Raw genomic sequence first — 18,219 nt, forward strand, 5'->3', positions numbered from 1 at the left:
GTCCGTACAGTAGAATGCAGAAGAAGAAATTTCAACACACTTCAGCAATAAAAAAAGACACAAATGTTTGTCTAGAGTAATTTTTGCTTATTAGTACGGTTGAACTGGATCATCGAAGGTCAGATGCAAAGACATTGGTTAATAGAATGGGATTAAATACATAAAGGATATTTGTGTTGTTTAACATTTAATTATTGCAGGTTTGCGTCATATTCTGAGTTGCATTATTTGTATTCATTTTGAGGAATACTGAATCTGTGTTGTTGTTTTTTGTTAGTGAGATAAATGAATGCATATTCATATTTATTTTAGAACTACAATAACATCTGATTTCTCTCAACATGGGGACAGGAGAGCTGTCAATCAATAAATTGGAAAAAAAAAGTAACTTGCGTTACTTATCTGAAAAAGTAACTCAGATATTCTCTTGTAAATTAAAAAGTAATGCGTTACTTTACTACTTGAAAAAAGTAATCTGATTACGTAACTCGCGTTACTTGTAATGCGTTACCCCCAACACTGTTGTTCATAGATAGATTGATATTGACAGATAGAGAAAACTGGTGGGATGCCAGTGTGTGGTGGTCCAGTGTTGTCCACCAGAGCGCACTCTTGTGTCATTTTTTTTCTCGGTCACGGCAAGCGCGATTTCATTGACTCATTCTCTGCATAGATCGCACCCAGAACGAACAGAGACACGCCAAAACACGACTAGATTCATGAGGAATGAGCCGGTGCCTTTGGATTCATGACATCTTTCTAAAGGCTTTTCACTGAGTGAGATCTACAGGAGAGCTTTGAATGTTCGGGACTGATCGGATGTTCAGCTGACTGTGATTGCAGGAACATTGTGCGACCATCATCATGGCTGCGTCTGAATTATATACAAAGGTAAACATACTCAGCATCTCATAGTGTGAACATCAAATGCGAATGTCAATGCAATGCCGATGTGTTAACGCAATGTCAGTGCGTACATGCGTGTGAAAGTGGGATTATTGTTGATTCTTATGCATTGCTGGGAGGCATAGGGCATATTTTGTGTTTATTGCCTTCTGATTATTTGAATGAAGTAATTCATCACGCATGCCTTATGCCGATGAACAACCTATTGTTTAATTTTATAAGAGGATATGTTTTATACTGCAGTCATATGTTGTGTTTTAGAGTTTTTCTTTTGTCTGCATTACCACACGGTTTGTCCTTTAAATTGACAACCTTGGATTGCAACATCTTGCAGCATAAAAACACAGCATTTATATAAATACAATAAAATGTGCATGAAACCACCTGCATTGCTTGTTATTTTTATTGAAGTTGATGCATGCAAAGATGTTGTGGACAGTATTAGGTAGACTGTTGATAAGCAGATACCTTCAGCACCCTTGAGAACAACAAAGATTCGTAGTATTGGACATGCAAGCAGAGGTTTTCAAAGGCCTGGGATGTATTGATATGGGTCACAGTTGTAGTTGATGGCTGACCGCAGAGAGCCAGTGGGACGCGGCGGTGCTGATGCGAGCATCATGGGATGATGCGACCATCTCTGGTGTTGATGCGAGCATCTCTAACATCATCCATGCATCTTCCAGCATAGTCCCCTGCTGTGGCCTGTAGGCCGGTCCGCACACATCAAGGCGTGTCTCCTTGGGAAAAAAATCTATGGAATATTGTTGCGTAGCAGCCGAAACATGACATCATCACATATGTAGTCATAATGATGTCTCAGATGACGAATGGTTGGATGCTTTTACTGAAAAGAGAGGGAGAGAAGGGGGGAGGCCCACCCATCCCCCATGATGCAGCTGTCTTATTGTAAATGCACTGACGGATCCTTTTGAGAGCTGCTAGAGCACAGCACATTTATTTTGATTCAAGCTTACATGTACAGCAAGCTTGACAAGGGTTATTTTTAAAAATACGTTTGCAATTTAATGTGGGCAGCATGGTTTTGTTTAGTAGTCAGCATATATGCAATAGCCTGTTTATTTCCAGGCAAGTTGTGTATCTCGTTTAATGATTAAAGGGATAGTTCACCCAAAAATGAAAATTTTGAATCATTTGCTCACCTTCGTGTTGCTCCAAACCCATAAAAGGTAGAGAGCCAAAAAAGGACATAAAGGCATCGTAAAATTAATCCATGTGAATCGACTGGTTTAATGTCTTATGATGACTGAAGAGATATGATCATTTTATATGATGAATAGATTTAATTTAGCCTTTTATTTATATCTAAATAAAGATAGCATGTCACATTTGATAAACCCAGAAGCTTAAATATGCATGTGTGATAAACAAGTACCAATGAGGTATAGCCTTTATTAAGTAAAGCCAATTGTATCTCTTCACAAGATTTAGATTCATCTGAATTCATTTCACAATGTCTTTATGACCTCTTTGGATCTTCTATGTTTGGTAACCTGGACCTTCAAAGGACGGACAGAAACCTCTCAGTTTTCAGTAAAAATATTATTATTATTTTATGCTACCTTCACACTGATTTGACTTTATTAATATTATCTTACATGTTCCACAGAAGAAACAAAGCGTTTGAAACAACATGAGGGTGAGAAAATTGACAGAAATTTCATTTTTTGGATGAACTGTTTCTTTGATGCTTGTAGTGCTTCTCTTGGTTATTGTGATGCATTAGACAAAGTATTATTATAGTGATCTTAACTGCTATGATGTCATGCAGTCAAGTCTGCAGTCAGCATGAGATTTTCCTATCCTCTCTCAAAGGTCACTAAATCCAAGAAGTCATATTCACAATTTCCTCGGGTTTGCAGGCAACCCTGAGAACACGCAGGTCTTTGTGTGTGCTCATGTTCTCTGGATAAAACTCACATTGATGCAGGGAATGGCCTGGAATTCTGCCACAGGCTGCTGCTTACAGATCTCATGGAACCAACTTTTTGCAGAATCACCAGATCCTTATAACAGAGGATGAAATCGCACTCTCACATGCACAAAGCTGTGCTAAAAGACTCTGATTTTTGTGTAAAAAGAATAATATTAAGAGGTTGTATGATCCTTTTTATTATTTAATTTCTTTCCATGAGGTCCATTTATAATGATGCGCACACACACAAGCTGTAGGTTTTCTGTCAGATCCAATATACTTGGTACACATTGGACAAAAATACATGTCAACTGCTTTTTTTTTTTCAGAAGAGTTTACAGAGGCGTAGGTGCTACACAAAGCCAGAAATAGTGCAAGGTTTTACCAAAAAAATGTTTTTTTTAACCACATTTGACTTTTTTTGATATTTAGAAATAATTGGTAAAATAATAGGTAAAAATCTCCTGATTTGTCCTTATTACCTCATCATGACTTTGAACAGCCAATAGGTGCCTTTGACGTATAAATGTGGTTGGCCAGGTATTCATGTAAACTTCTCAGCATCCAGAGGACTGCTAAGCGTGTGAGTCAATGACATGTTAATTTATACAAAAATACATTAAGAAGTAAATGCATTACAATGTAAGTGAAGAATTAAAGGGGAAGTTAAAAAATTAAAAGTCATTCACTCACCCTCGTGTAGTTCTAAACCTGTATAACTCACATTCTTCTGTGAAATGCAAAAGAAGATATTCTTTCTTTTTTTCCATACAATGAAAGTCAATGGTTTTTGCACCCCAACATTCTTCAAAATATCTTTTTTTGTGTTCCAAAGAAGTCTTGCATGTTTGGAACAACATGGAGGTGAGGAAATTAATACAGAGAAAGCCTCATTACGAGGATGAAATTCTTTAAAAGTAGTTTGGAATAAGCTTTTGCTATTATTAAAAGCAGCAAAGCAGTTTTATTAAAATATTATACATATTTCAAAAAATGTTGTATGCCAAATAAAAATCACAATGTGTGGCCAACATGCAGAAACATATGGATACTTTTTATTACAAGGCAAGGCTAGCTTAGATTTTAATATCAAGGTCATATGGTACAACCTGCCTAAACGATACAATATGTCTGAATTAATAAATACATTTCTAAATATATATAAACTTGTTCAAAATAATGATTAGGGTGTGGAAACATACTTAAAGAGCAGGTCATATGGTATTTTAAAGGGGTGATATGATGCAATTTCAAGTTTTCCTTTCTCTTTGGAGTGTTACAAGCTCTTGGTGCATAAAGACGATCTGTAAAGTTGCAAAGACTAAAGTCTCAAATCCAAAGAGATATTCTTTATAAAAGTTAAGAGTCAACCACGCCTACCTAAAACGGCTCGTTCTAACACGCCCCCACATACCTACGTCACTATGTGGAAATATTAGCATAATGCCGCCCAAATGTGCACACAAAGAAAGAAGACGTGGTTTCAGGAACAGCAGTAGTGTTGATGCAGCCATGTCAGGGAGACGCTGTGTGTTTCAGTGCGAAAGCAAAAGCACTTTATTTGGCCTTCCGGAAGTAGATGCAATTAGGAATCATTGGTTAAGATTTATTTACAACAGAACAGCACAACCCAGATGTTCATTTACTGCTGATCACAGAACCATGTTTCACTGAAAGATACGCATGACAATCGCAGCTTCTGTCGAATCACGATTTCGATTCCTTTTCGATTTCATAGTGCAGCCCTAGTTCACAGCGAATTATTAGAACTACTTCAGTAAGACAGTAATATCGTGCTTTTCCTGGAAACCTAAAGATGCACTAGGTGTACATCACATATTAGCACAAAAACTTGATATTTTGAGCACTCAATTGAAAATGTACACATAACGTGTCAATCGTACTTATAGGTTGTGGTTCGGAGAGCTTGTTAGCCCAAATAAAGAAGATTAGAAGCCAACGAAGATAAAAGACAAGATTAGAGAAGCAGTCCTTAGTAAAATGACATGCACAAAACAAAAGGTTTGAATTGTACTTCTGTGGCATCCTTTGAAATAGCGTCTTCTTGACATGATGTAAACACACTAACTAGTGGAAGTGTTTGTGGGCACTCGGCAGGTCAGACTCTGTTCATATTCCGGGCAGGGTTATTATGCAAATGTGTTACCCAGTGACATATACCGGTAACAGGCAAAAGATTCGGAAATATGACGACTCGTTAATGCGATTCAGAATTGACTCTCTTTTGGGAGACAATATCTTTATTTATCATGCACTTTTTTTGATTAACAACTTTGCAGATTGTTTTCATTTAAGGATAGCTACGTTATAAACTGCAAAAGAGATATTTTTCAAAAACCCATATGACCTGCTCTTTAAGGTGTAAGAAAAATACATTATTGTTTTTGTTACACCACATGATATTTTTAGACTCAAATTTAAACTTTAGCTAAAATGGTGTAAAGGCTTTTTAAACCAAATGCCAACATGAATGTTTATCTTTTTATTATCTTGGACATTCTGCTGTAATAATGTTATCGGCCTGTATGTGAATGACTTCTTTCTAAAATTGGCAATCCATTGATTGCCAACATGTGTGTTGCATTACTAGTAGGAAGTAAATAAGTTCCGTATAGGGGTAAATGAAATAAGCTCAGCCAATTACTGGTGCATCTGCATGTGGCATCTGTTATGTTTACATGCCAGTTTGAAACTTATGTCTCTGTCCACTGACTGTCCCACAGTTTTGCAGAATGATGCAATTTAAGAAAAGGTTCTGTTCTTGCTCATGTGACACTAGAGGGTTTGGCTGTTCTGAGAACAGCTGAGGATACAGACAAACAGTTCTCTCTGCTGACTCAAGCATCAGCCACTCGGAAGACCGTCTCCCAGACGCAGTTATCAATATATATCCGCCTGGGATCAGGGATCCAATCAGATGCATTGAGCGATCCCTAACGTGTTTCCCAGCGCTGGCAGAAGTAGGACAGACATCATTTTTCTTGTCTTCAGTATGAAATAGAGAAGGTTGTGCTTTAAACATGAACCAGGAGCTGGATTTTATGTTTGTTAAAGTAAGTACTGAAACGAATACTCTTTTGCCTGTTTTGAGCATATGTAATTTCAGTCATCACTGTGGTACTTACTTCTCAGTTGGTGATCTTTTTATTTATTTTTTTATTATTATTTTTTTTTTTTTGGAGACAAGCTAAATTGGCTAGAGAAAGATTGGTTGTCTAACTTTTTTTTAATTGGAATATTATGTTATACTTAGTTTTCTGATTATTTTCCTGTTTTTGCAGAAAAAGACTAATAACTAGTAAAAGATAATCATTTATTATTCCGTTATATCAATTCTGGTGTGAACTGACTTAAATCAAGATAATAATCAAGCTGGTTATTATGGCTGTAAATGTTAAAACAATTCTCACAGCTTCAGTTTAGTAGTTACTTTGTATGTTTCTATTACATATGTACAGAATATATTAAATAATTAGAAAATAATAATAATAGCAATAATAATATGTAAACATTTGTTAAATTTGACATTGTTGTCTAATAATATGCTCACTATTTTTCCATAAATATAATGTAATGTAAATACTATATTTTTGGGTCATCAACATTTTGGAAAACTCTGCATTAGAACATTAAGTTGTTAGATTATTGGAAACCAATATTTTTTACTGATTTTGTCAATATTTTTGTATCCTAATTTTTTACTGAAATGTATAGATAACGTTTGTTGTTTTGTTGTCAATCGTTCCATTTTCTGTAGTGGTCATGCAGTATACATAAGTGTGAAACTGATAAAGATTTAATCATGCAACAATAATGCTTATAAGAAGACGCTCTGCTCAGTGGCATATCGGAAATGGTCCGTGATCTCATATCATAGGATTTTATTGTCCATGTGAACATCGCGTCTCCATTTATTTTGACTAAATTTAATCTTGCGTCATTACGTTTGGATGAGATCCTGTTTTGGCTGTGGTAATTCATCAGGATATGTGTTACCACTGTTCTGTGCCCCAGAGAATCCTGGGTAACCTGGCTTTGGAATGCTTGGAGTAACTGTAAACAAGTGCAGCGTAGTTATTTTTCAAGCAAACAGATTTTGTGGGATTTCAGACATTTTTGGCAAGCGTATTTGAGAGCCGGTCAGTAGTAACAATCTGGTGGGTGAAGGGATTGCTGGTGAAGGGAGACTCTGGGAAACAGCAGGCAGCAGATTTTCACATGAGCGTCTGTCATGTGATGGTCTGTTCTACTCTTTCCCTTTCCCTCTCCCTTTTTCCTTGTTTTCTCCTTTAAACTGGGAGGTCAAAGCCCAGTGCATCATGTAACATTTAAAGGGATAGTTCACCCACAACGAAGATGTTTAGCAGAATGTCCAAATAGAATGTTTAATGTTTTTTCCTCCATGAAAGTGAAAGGGCACAAAAAGACCATAAAATAGTATCTTAAATATAGTTCAGTATTTAGAATGCAGTATTTAAAACTACATTTTAGTCCGTCAAAACATAACATACAACAATGTTCACTAACACAGTAAAGTTTTGGTGTTTATTCTCTTTAGCATGCAGTGCGAATTTTTTTTCCGTCAGTTCCCTGATCATTCCAATTCAATTTCAGCAAGTGAAGAACAAATTTATAGTCACGTGTGTTATGTATTAGGTACATTATCATCTCTGACAGACATGTTGAATCTGCTCAGGCCGCCATTTTCTCCTTCTTCTTGGAAAGCATTGATGTAGTCAAAACAGTAGTTTAGGTAGTATATGGGTATTCCTGGACCTCTGCGTCTCGAAAATACTACAATTTTTTGTGCATGTTAATTTTTGACAGACATCAGTGTTGTAATATTTAAATGATGTAGATTTGAAAACAAATGAATCATAAGGTAAACATTATGTATGATGTAGCTGTCAAGTATTCAGTAAAGTAATTGATGTCCATGAATATGTTATGTTGATGTTTTTAGTTGTAATATTACAACTGACAGCCAGGCAAAGCTTTTGACGGACGTAACAATGTGCATAAGGGGTGAACTATGATTGATTTTTGGGTAATTATGAAATGTGCCAGAGATGTTTAAAATGCTTTTGCGTAGTTCATTGTACTTATTTTATTGATTGAAGTTTATATTAGGGCTGCACGATAAATCACATGCGATATTTAACGCGCATCTTATCAGTAAAGCCGGTTCTGTAATCAGCGGTAAATCTCCATCACGTGCGTGCTTTCACATTGAGCAGCATTAACTACACAGAGCTGTTGTTCACTGACGAGCTGCGCAACACCACCTTCATATTCGCGCGATTTTTTGCGCAGCTCGTCAGTGCCCTAGTTTATATCATGGCTAAATTAAATCACGTTACTCAGATACTGATATATTTGGCTGGCCAAAAATGTTACATTCAGCTGTCACAAATTTTGACCTTTTAAAATCAAGTTAATTTTTTTAAAAGGAAAAGAGTGGCCTTAATGCAGTTGTTTTTGTCATGTCTTGTTACAAAAATCTTCTATTTAAACCCATGAAAATGCAATTCCTGTGTTAAACAGTAGTGAAAAATACTTTTTTTTTGGAACTGGAACTGTTGTTCCATTATTGCATCTTAGCAGATTTTGACTCATACATATTGTTCACAGTATTGTTTTATACAGACAACATATGCTATATAAGTTTTATGGATTACTCTTATGATATGTTTGAGCTTGTTCATGTAAATCATATCCATTATGATTGCATGGAAAAGAGCAACATGGACATTTTAAAAACATTTTTGTGAAGTGTAATGGTTGGACTTTTCCCATTACATAAATGTCTCTCACAGAATGTAGTCAGGTGAGATGTGAATGTCATACAGATGAAGAAGTTCATTTAATTGATTCTGTAATCTTCAAGCTCTCACACAAACAGCCACGTGTCCTGTCTAGAATGAGGGGGAGATTATAGTGTGTCTCTGTTTTATGAGTTTATGAATAGCCACAGGGCTGTACCAGAGACCAGTGTAATAGGGGTTTTGGACATTAAAAATGATCAGGATACAGAGGTTTATGGTAAAATCGAATCACTTTGAGTGAATCTCTGACCTCTTTGTCTGTATGAAGTTGTGATTGAAAAATATCCTTGAGAGGACAAGTGGAGTGAGGAAAGAGTAGTGACTTCTAAAGTGAAAGCTGAGGGTTAATTCCATAATCTCCGTTTGGCCGTGAACCGATTTACAAATGCTTTGTAAAGTTCCCTCTCGCTCCCCCATCTCACTTTCTTTCTAAATCACACACACACACACACACACACACACACACACACACACTAATCACATTCCTCTTTTATAGAGGTCATATTGCTCATGTGATTTTAAATGTTAATTGAGAAGATTGTGATTATTTGTTTTTTGTTTAAATCTCTTGTGCTATATTTAATTTTTTTAGAGTCAAAAATAGTTTTGTGAAGAGCAGATTGATTGATTGATATTATACGTTTTTCATTGATAACTTCTAGAGAGCAGTTAACCAGTTAACGCACAGAGACAGTGAATCACTTTAAGTCTTAACTGAATTGTTCTGATCATTTTTTGAACCAGATCAGTTGTTTTATTGGAATGATCTGACACAAAATAATCGTTGGTTCACAGTTGCACGTCACTACTTCTCTCATGAACACACTAAGGAGGCCTAGGGCTGGGGTCAAAATTTTAAGTTAATAATGACAAGACTTTTAGGTTTTTAGGTTCTACTTAAAATCATTAGTAAAACTAATAATACTTATAACAATGTACATTTTTGGGTAAACTATTGCTTTACTATTATCATTATAGGATTGCTACTGATATTTGCGAGAGGCAAGAAAAAAATGCAGTGAAAGAGTGAGTATGTCTGAATCAACTTAATTTCATGAACATGATACTTGTGCAATGCCATCCGGAGTGAATGACGTGGTCAGGAAATGAGCTTTCACAGTGAGATCACAGTTGGGTTTCATTGAAACGCTACAAGTGAATGGGATTGAGATGTCACATAAGGTGAAGATTAGGTTAATGGAGATAAATCAGAGGTGTAGTTCACCTGGTTGGGATTAACCTCGTCTAAACCCTGGTTAAATCCTGTCCCGGGGTGATCTTTTTCTCACGATTGGACTCAATGCACTTCACATAGACTCACTATCAAATGGAGCATAAAGGCTATGCGTTTGGCTGTACATACTAAAACTGGAATATACTCTAGGTTTTAGCATTCATTCTTCTTACAACCATGAGACGCAGAGACATTACTATAACCATTACTATGTCTGACATCGCAATTTGCTCTGTATACACTTTAGAGATGTCACTTCCAAAACTTAGTGTGTATGAGCATTTCGTATTTTTATAATGAAACCTTCTAGATACATCAGTTCATATGATTGCGTGTGTGTGTGCTCTTGCAGAACATGCCAAATGCTTATGTATTATGTCACATTACAGATGCCCTTTCATTGGTTGCTGGGTCAGGTGCGTGCTTGTATGTCTGTCTCAGTCTGCTGAATCATGTGGTTGTGTCACATGAGGATTATCTCATGTTTTGTTTTTTTTTCAGCTGTATTGAAACCACACATTTGCTGTTTTCACACCATCCTGTAATCCTCAGTTTTCTGGCATTAAGGGTGATCGTCACTATGTGTGAATGTGGCCAAGTGCGAGAGATATAGGAGCAAGTTGTGTCTGCAGCAGTGACTGTGTTTTTGACTGCGTGTGTGTGTGTGTGTGTGTGTGTGTGTGAGAGAGAGATTGTGTTAAGATGCTATTTTTACCCTCTCTCCTCCTGTCCCTGTATCTCTGTTGCTAGGAGCTCAGTTCTGGGATGGTCTCCTCCAGAGATTCAGGTTAAACAAACAAATACGTCACTGCTTCTGTGGATGGTTGTCTGTTGTGTTTTGTTTCTGAACCACTTTTTAAATTTGTTAATTATGCCTTTGTTAATAATGCAAACAAAGCATTGTTTTTCTAATAATTCAGTGGCCTGGAGTCAATTATTCTGCTTATGCTACAGTTACCTTACTGCACCTAAAGATATTTTTCAGGTAATGTACTTCAAGACATTTGTCAGGTTTTTGTCCTTAAAGGAGCAGTTCACTTCCAGAATGAAAATTTCCTGAAAATGTACTCACTCCATGTCATCCAGGATGTTCATGTCTTTCTTTCTTCAGTCGAAAATAATTTAAGGTTTTTGAGGAAAACATTCCAGGATTTTTCTCCATATAGTGGACTTGAGTGGTGGCCAATGGTGAAAAGGTCCAAATTGCAGTTTCAGTGCAGCTTCAAAGGGTTCTACGTGATCCCTGCCAAGGAATAAGGGTCTTATCTAGTGAAACAATCGGTCATTTTCTAAGAAAAATACAAAATTATTTACTAGGGATGTAACGATTAACCGCGAGCCGGTTGAAAATCGATTTAAATATGTGACGATTCAAATCGGTTGAGATGCTAAACAAATCGCGGCGATTCAGTTAGGGGTAGGAGTTTATATGAATGTATGTCTGAGGGGAACTTACTGTCTTTCGATGGTATTTTTTATTTTCCTCTTGCCTCTGTATAATGCATATCAGGGCTCCAGACTCATTCTTCCCACTGGTCGCTCTTTCGCAACTAACTTTCTCAGCTGGTTACACGAGCACATGATTTGGTCGCATCGCAGTCTGGAGCCCTGCATATTAAAGTTCATAAGTACAGCGCTGCTTTGTTTACAGCGGAAACCAAGAAAACGCTTAAAGCGCCACCTGCTGGCGGAGAGTGAATCTGCGTCTCATTCAGCTCTGCTGTTTCTGTTTCATGCAGATATTTTTTATGCATAGTTTCTACATCCCTACTTTTTAATCAGTCAATCAATCAAATGCTCAAAAAAAAAAAACAGTATTGAACCATACTTTGTAAATGAATAAAAATATGAATGATTATATTGATCATTAAAGTTAGTTCATAGTTTATTAACTAATGTTAACAGAAGACACTTTAAAATTAAAAAAATGTATTAGTAATAGTAAATGTTGAATTAACACACTCAAACAAGGAACAATACTTCTACAGCTTTCATTATTCTTAATGTTACTAATGGACTCTTATTGTAAAGTGTTACCATTTAATTTCAACAGTCATGCTTAAAGATGACCATCTTTAAATATCTACACAAAGGCCATAGCATTGAAATTACATACATATGGATATTGTATAGGTGTGTTTGAATGATGCGCGCGCGCCTTCACGAGTTCACGGAGTGGATCGGGAAAATGTTCTGGATAATATTTTCAGCAATTAACAACATAAATTCTGCACTGGATCACACAAACCTACTGTATTCCGCCAGAGAGGACTGCGGGTGCAACGCATCATTATTTGGATTACTTTTGGATTCGCTGTAAAATGGGTAGGTTTAGGTTTGGAGGTAGGTTAAGGGGTCTAAAAATCTAAATTGCGTATTAATAAAATTATAAAAATGCATATTCGCTGTAAAATGGGTAGGTTTAGGTTTGGAGGTAGGTTAAGGGGTCTAAAAATCTAAATCGCTTATTGATAAAATGATAAAAATGCATTGATACGAATATCTTAATGATATAAAAGATACGTAAATATTTGTAAATTTTTTAGCTAAAAATACGTAGCGATTTGTACGTTTTAAACGTTGAAATACGTCTAAATTGTACGTTTTAGCATTAATAAAAACGTACAAAAATGTACGTTTTGTGCTTGTAAATGTTACGTATTAATACCTACGTATAAACATGAGACCAGGCTGATATGTCATAGCATTAATTAAACAACAGTATTGACAGGGAAAAGCCACTTACTTGATTTGTATTAGCCACTTAATTAGTATGAATAATTGCATTAAAAAACTAAAAGCAGTATTTTCTTAATTTAGTTTTTTTATTTTTTATTTGCTGTTTAAATAAAGGATTAGGGTTGCAAAAAGGTGGAAAATTTCCAGTAAATTTAGGAAATATTCCAGAAATTTTCCACCCCTTTTCAACCCTATAAAGGATGTTCTCCATTTTTGCTATGATATTGTGAAATTTCACTGGTATTGACTTTGACTTTAATGTGACTCAACTTTAAAAATGCATGAGCAGTTTTCTGAGGTGGAGGGCTGTGTGTGCCAGTGTGTCTGTGTGAGCCTCATACACGAATGAGTTATAACGATGGTGTGGAAAGCTGGACTATATCCCATCTGGCCCGTGCGACTAACTCTGACGTTATTGCTGCTGACACAGAAATGCTTAAAACACACACAGAGTGAAAAACAGACCTCACTGAGTCAGAAACATGTTGGAGCCAATTGCCGGAATTGATTGCTGTAGCTCATCAATGCTGCTTTATTCTCTTCATATTTTTGTGTTATCTCTCAAAAGTGTTTTTCTCTTTTAGTTTTAAATAAATATATTTTTTGATATTATATATCACAGTCTGGAGCTCTGAAATGTGCCGCTCACTTGTCATAAATGCGACTGCTATACTTTCTTTTTGCTGTTTCTTTGTTTGTTTCTTTTCTCATGTTTATTAGGGTCCCTCAGTCATGTATAATCAGGATTATTGGTTGGATTTGGTTGTTCTCTCAGATGAACTGTGCTGGATGTCTTCTGTTGTCATGAATGCATTCTGTCTCTATTATTATGGATGCAGTTAATAATAATGAGGCAGATCAGACAGGATGACACTGCAGATTCAAATTATCACCACAGCTGTACTTTATTAGAGAAACATTTAAAATAACATTTACACCACGTTTAACTAGCACAAAATGGTATTTTCAACTAAAATATTCAGAATATTCAACAAGCTGTGATTTGATTTGATTTGAATTCTTTTGATTTGAATTAATTGCGAAGATTATAAAAATATTTTTTTAATCTATATTAATTTACATAACCCTCTGAATATCTTTAGCCTGCTTTTGAGATCCAGTGTCATGTGATTAAATGTTTTAATATGTTTTTCACAGTTTGTCTGCGTCAGCTTGACATGGTTAGCAGCAGAATGTCTTTCTTTTCCACTCTCACTCACATTCCTATCACAATGCCTCAAATCTGTATTAACTAAAAAGAAATATTCAATGAACATTGTGTGAGCGAGAGATATTAACTGATAATTCTGTCTGTACAGTATGCACGGGTCTGGATCCCGGATGTAGAGGAAGTGTGGAAGTCAGCAGAGCTCACCAAGGACTACAGACAAGGAGATGGAGTACTGCAGCTACAGCTGGAGGATGGAAAGGTCAGTGTGTGTGTTTGTATTAGAGCAGTGAGTGTTTATAAGCCTCATCAGACTCTTTTCATTAGCATTGCTCACAGTACGATAGGTTTACTGGTGTACTTTTTTAGTTTATTGGGATTGGTCCAAGGGATTGATCCCGCAGCCTTTGTGTTAGCAATCCAGCAGATCATTAACCAATAGCTTAAACGTACCACGGCCAGTCACACTGTCTGAGTACTATAGACAGTCATGTAAACACGGTTTTGTAAAAGCACTTGGGAATTGCTCTTACAGTAAATGTATTAATACACCCTTAGCAGTCAAGCACATGGAATTACAATGAAAGCATTTACACATTTGTTAATATGAGACTAATGCAGAATGATGTTAGAATAGTTTACCAACCATGACTTTTTGGTGTCAATTACATTTTTGTCCATTTTAACTAACAATAACAATCCTAACAATAATGTGCAAAATACTCCTGAATATTCCTTAAAACAATGACTTCAGGTCTAAATGAGTCTTAACTCTCTGTTCAGTGATCTCTAGGGGGTTAATGACAGTAAAAGTGGTGGTGGGAGTATTTTTATGATCTTTGTAGCAGGGTAAGAAATGATCTTTTCCATTAAGGGGGAAATATTTGCCCCCAGGAGCAGATTTCCAGGGGCATTTATTAACTTTGTAAAGGCAATTTTTATGGCAAATGTATTTGTTTTTATGTGAAAAATATTTAAATTTAACCAATTACATCAATCACAATAATATAGACTGTTGTTGTTTTTCAACATCAACAAAAGTAATCTTTATACTGCAAAGGTGGAACAGAAGCTTTATCTGACATGGCATTTATGTTTATTTAATTTAGTCTGTTTAATGCTGTTCAAAGGTGGCATACTGTACATGTATTTCTACAACACAACAGTAGTATAAGGTAAATGGACTATAAATTAAAGGCCAATGAAAAAAAAATATTGTTGATTATTGCTCTTGATATTGTAAACGTGATTGTTAATGTTGAGTAATATAAATATTTTTGTTTTTGTGGAAATACCACATCAAATTCTGGCTTCAGACAAAACAAGCCAAGAACATTTTATGAATTAGGCTAGTTTATTACTTTTTACTGATTAGAAAATCAAGACTTCACACTGGTTATTTTAGTAGCATGAAGAACAAAACGTCTATTTAAACTAATTTATATAAAAAAGCGAGCAAAGAACACTGAAGCAGTCCATGACTTCAGACTAATGTAAGTTATGCACTTTCACAGAAACTCCCATTATAATCATTAAAGCTGTGTACATTGCTAAATTAATCTCTTACTTACAACATTTCTGCACTTTGTTGTTTATGATGATGAGAAAATTTGAAAATGCAAATTCAGAATTCAGTAAGTGAGCATGCACACTAAACAAGTGACAAACCAAAACACCTCTGATTGATTGGTTATCCTGTTCGATACTGTAAACAAATAGTAAAAAGTCATCTATGCAACATAGAAATCTAATGCAATTGACACGTTTCATTAATTTTCACATTTATCTTTAATTGTAACAGCCGTAATAGATTTTGCTTGTGCAGGGGCATTTTTGCCCCCTTATCTTGAATTTGCAGGGTATGTTTGTTAATTTGGTGCCTTTTTTGTTTCAAGCCCCATTAATTTCTGACCCTGCTTTGTAGTAGGGTTGGGCCGATAGACGATGCCATCGTCCATCGCCGATGGCTGATAGACATCACGATGTTGAGCCGGCATCGTGATCCCCCCCATACCCCCCACAATCCGCCGCATCCCAATACCGTGTTCGGAAAGAAAATGATGTGTAGGTGGAACCGCTAAAGGGAATAAATACGAGATGGGAGGAAAATATATATTTCAATATTTTTCCTCGCAGTTATATCATTGGGTAATTATACTACATATATATTTCGGGCATCAGGGAGCCGCTATTATACCTGGCATTGTGCTTTTGAATGCACGATCGCTTTTTAGTTTCACTTTCACCTTCGAGATTCGCAATCGCACGTACTCTGTTTATACTATGGAGTGGCAGTACTTACCACACATACAAGATTATATGTTTGTCAGTGGTATGAGGATCTGCAAATCATTCGCCATCGTCCTTAGTCAAGCTTACTCTGTTTATGTGGTAAGTGAAATTTTATGTACTGTAACAGACAACCGTTACACCGTGTCTACACGTCGTGTACACGTCGTGATGCACCGCATCAGCTAAAGTCTGTCTACACTGGACATGACAAAGCGACCGTTGAAAATCGTTTGAAATTTGTGTCAGCACATCATAAATAGAACGCGGCAGCAGTTTAATGTCGGGGATTTGTCGTGTCGTGCCGCGCCGCATCCAGTGTTGACAGCATCACTTATTATAATGAGTTCTATAGACTGATCTATATATAAGGAATCTCTATTATAGATGAGTGGTTCTATAGTATTTTGTCTTGCCGCTCGCGTCCGGTGTAGACACGGTGTTAGGAATCGTTATTTGTTTTTCCTTATAAGAATTCACGCTTTGGGCACACCCCCTAACTCCACCCCCCCCCACCCCTGCCCCCGCCGATGTCATCGTCCATCGTGATGTTTCACTGTAGACATCGTCCGATGCCAATTTTGTAGACATCGCCAACCTACTTTGTAGTCATTTCTATTTATGTGGTGTATTTATCTGATGACTTTATTAGCTCATTGCGCCGAATTCCAATCCATCTCTAAACTCTAAATAAAGATTCAGAGAACTAGTTAATGTGTTATTTAAAAAAGGCAGTCGTGTCGTTTCAAATCAGTTTAATTTGTATATATCAGTGAATTTGTTTCTTTCAGAGGAGATGTTTTGCAGATTTTTGACAGATCATTTCCATATGATGATAGCCTCAGAGGTTGGTAATGTCAAATTACATTGATTATCTTTTGGCTTGTGACCGATCACAACAAGTCAGGTTTGAAAATGCTGAAACGTGAATGAGTTTTTCAGTCTCACAGAAACCGATCGTCTGACTTCAGATGATGCTGGTTTCCCCTTAAAACCCAAACTGTCATAATTTGTTGTGCTGTGAATTGTGTTATTCAGGAACTGGAGTATAAATTGGACCCCAAGACAAACAACTTACCACACCTCCGTAACCCTGATATCCTGGTGGGAGAAAATGACCTGACAGCTCTTAGTTACCTTCACGAGCCCGCTGTGTTACACAATCTGAAAGTGCGCTTCATTGATTCCAAACTCATCTACACATACTGCGGTAAACACACACACACATACTAGACATATATACTTAATTTGTCTACAATTATTGAGCTCTAATTATTGTGTTTTTATCGTTTGACCCAGGTATTGTTCTAGTCGCTATTAACCCATATGAGACACTACCCATCTATGGAACTGACATCATTAACGCATACAGTGGGCAGAATATGGGTGACATGGACCCTCACATCTTCGCAGTGGCAGAAGAAGCTTACAAACAGATGGCCAGGTGGGGTTGAGCAAATTAAAGTTAATTAAACTGTCGCTACTTGGTACAGGGTTCCCACGCTTCTTGAAAGTACTTGAATTTCAGACATATGGATTCAAGGCCTGGAAGGTACTTGAAAACAAACATAGGTCCTTGAAAGTGCTTGAATTAAATTTGAAAAAAATGTTGTTTATGGCTATTTCAAAAATTGTCCTATATGTTCTATTAGACAGAATGAAATGGCACTAATGATTGGGGGTGGAGATGGGGTAGCGCGAGAAAAAAAAAACAAAAAAACTTGTGTTTGTTGATGCGCAGCCTAGAGCCCTGAGCGGGACAGTTTTCTTAAGCCCGCTCCCGCTGAATTTCTGACCATTACCGCCCGCTCCCGCAAACATTCTATTATTGTGTCATTTCACTCAAAAGATTTTTCTTTTTGCTTTAACCCCATATGTTTCGCACATCAGGGAGCCACTATCAATATGCAGGGTATGAAATCGCATTTGAATGAGCACTCGCTGTTCACTTTCACTTTTGATTTTGCGATCACACACACTCTGTGTAAAGGGAGCACATCTTACACCGCGTGGATAATTATTAGGCACGTTAATATTCTGATCATATTTTTTTCCAAGCACATTTTACCAATTCCAAACCACATCAATCTTAATAACTACT

The 18,219-nt window shown here is 36.5% G+C and overlaps 2 protein-coding genes across 2 annotated transcripts in view; both read left to right on the forward strand.

The window, feature by feature from the left end:
- The window catches only part of LOC107676482 (cAMP-regulated phosphoprotein 19-like), a 36,957-nt gene that overhangs the window by 16,345 nt on the left and 2,393 nt on the right, over window positions 1-18,219 (forward strand). The window lies entirely within an intron of this gene.
- LOC107676475 (unconventional myosin-Va-like) overlaps window positions 662-18,219 on the forward strand; it is a 39,502-nt gene continuing 21,944 nt past the window's right edge. The window contains exons 1-4 of the mRNA XM_016471025.1: window positions 662-891; window positions 13,981-14,091; window positions 17,157-17,328; window positions 17,418-17,562. Of these exons, the coding sequence (XP_016326511.1) occupies window positions 865-891; window positions 13,981-14,091; window positions 17,157-17,328; window positions 17,418-17,562 (455 nt within the window). The 5' untranslated portion in view covers window positions 662-864. The remainder of the gene's footprint in view (window positions 892-13,980; window positions 14,092-17,156; window positions 17,329-17,417; window positions 17,563-18,219) is intronic.

The sequence above is a fragment of the Sinocyclocheilus anshuiensis genome, unplaced genomic scaffold, assembly GCF_001515605.1.
Source record: "Sinocyclocheilus anshuiensis isolate Anshui unplaced genomic scaffold, SAMN03320099.WGS_v1.1 scaffold168, whole genome shotgun sequence".
Lineage (NCBI taxonomy): Eukaryota > Metazoa > Chordata > Actinopteri > Cypriniformes > Cyprinidae > Sinocyclocheilus > Sinocyclocheilus anshuiensis.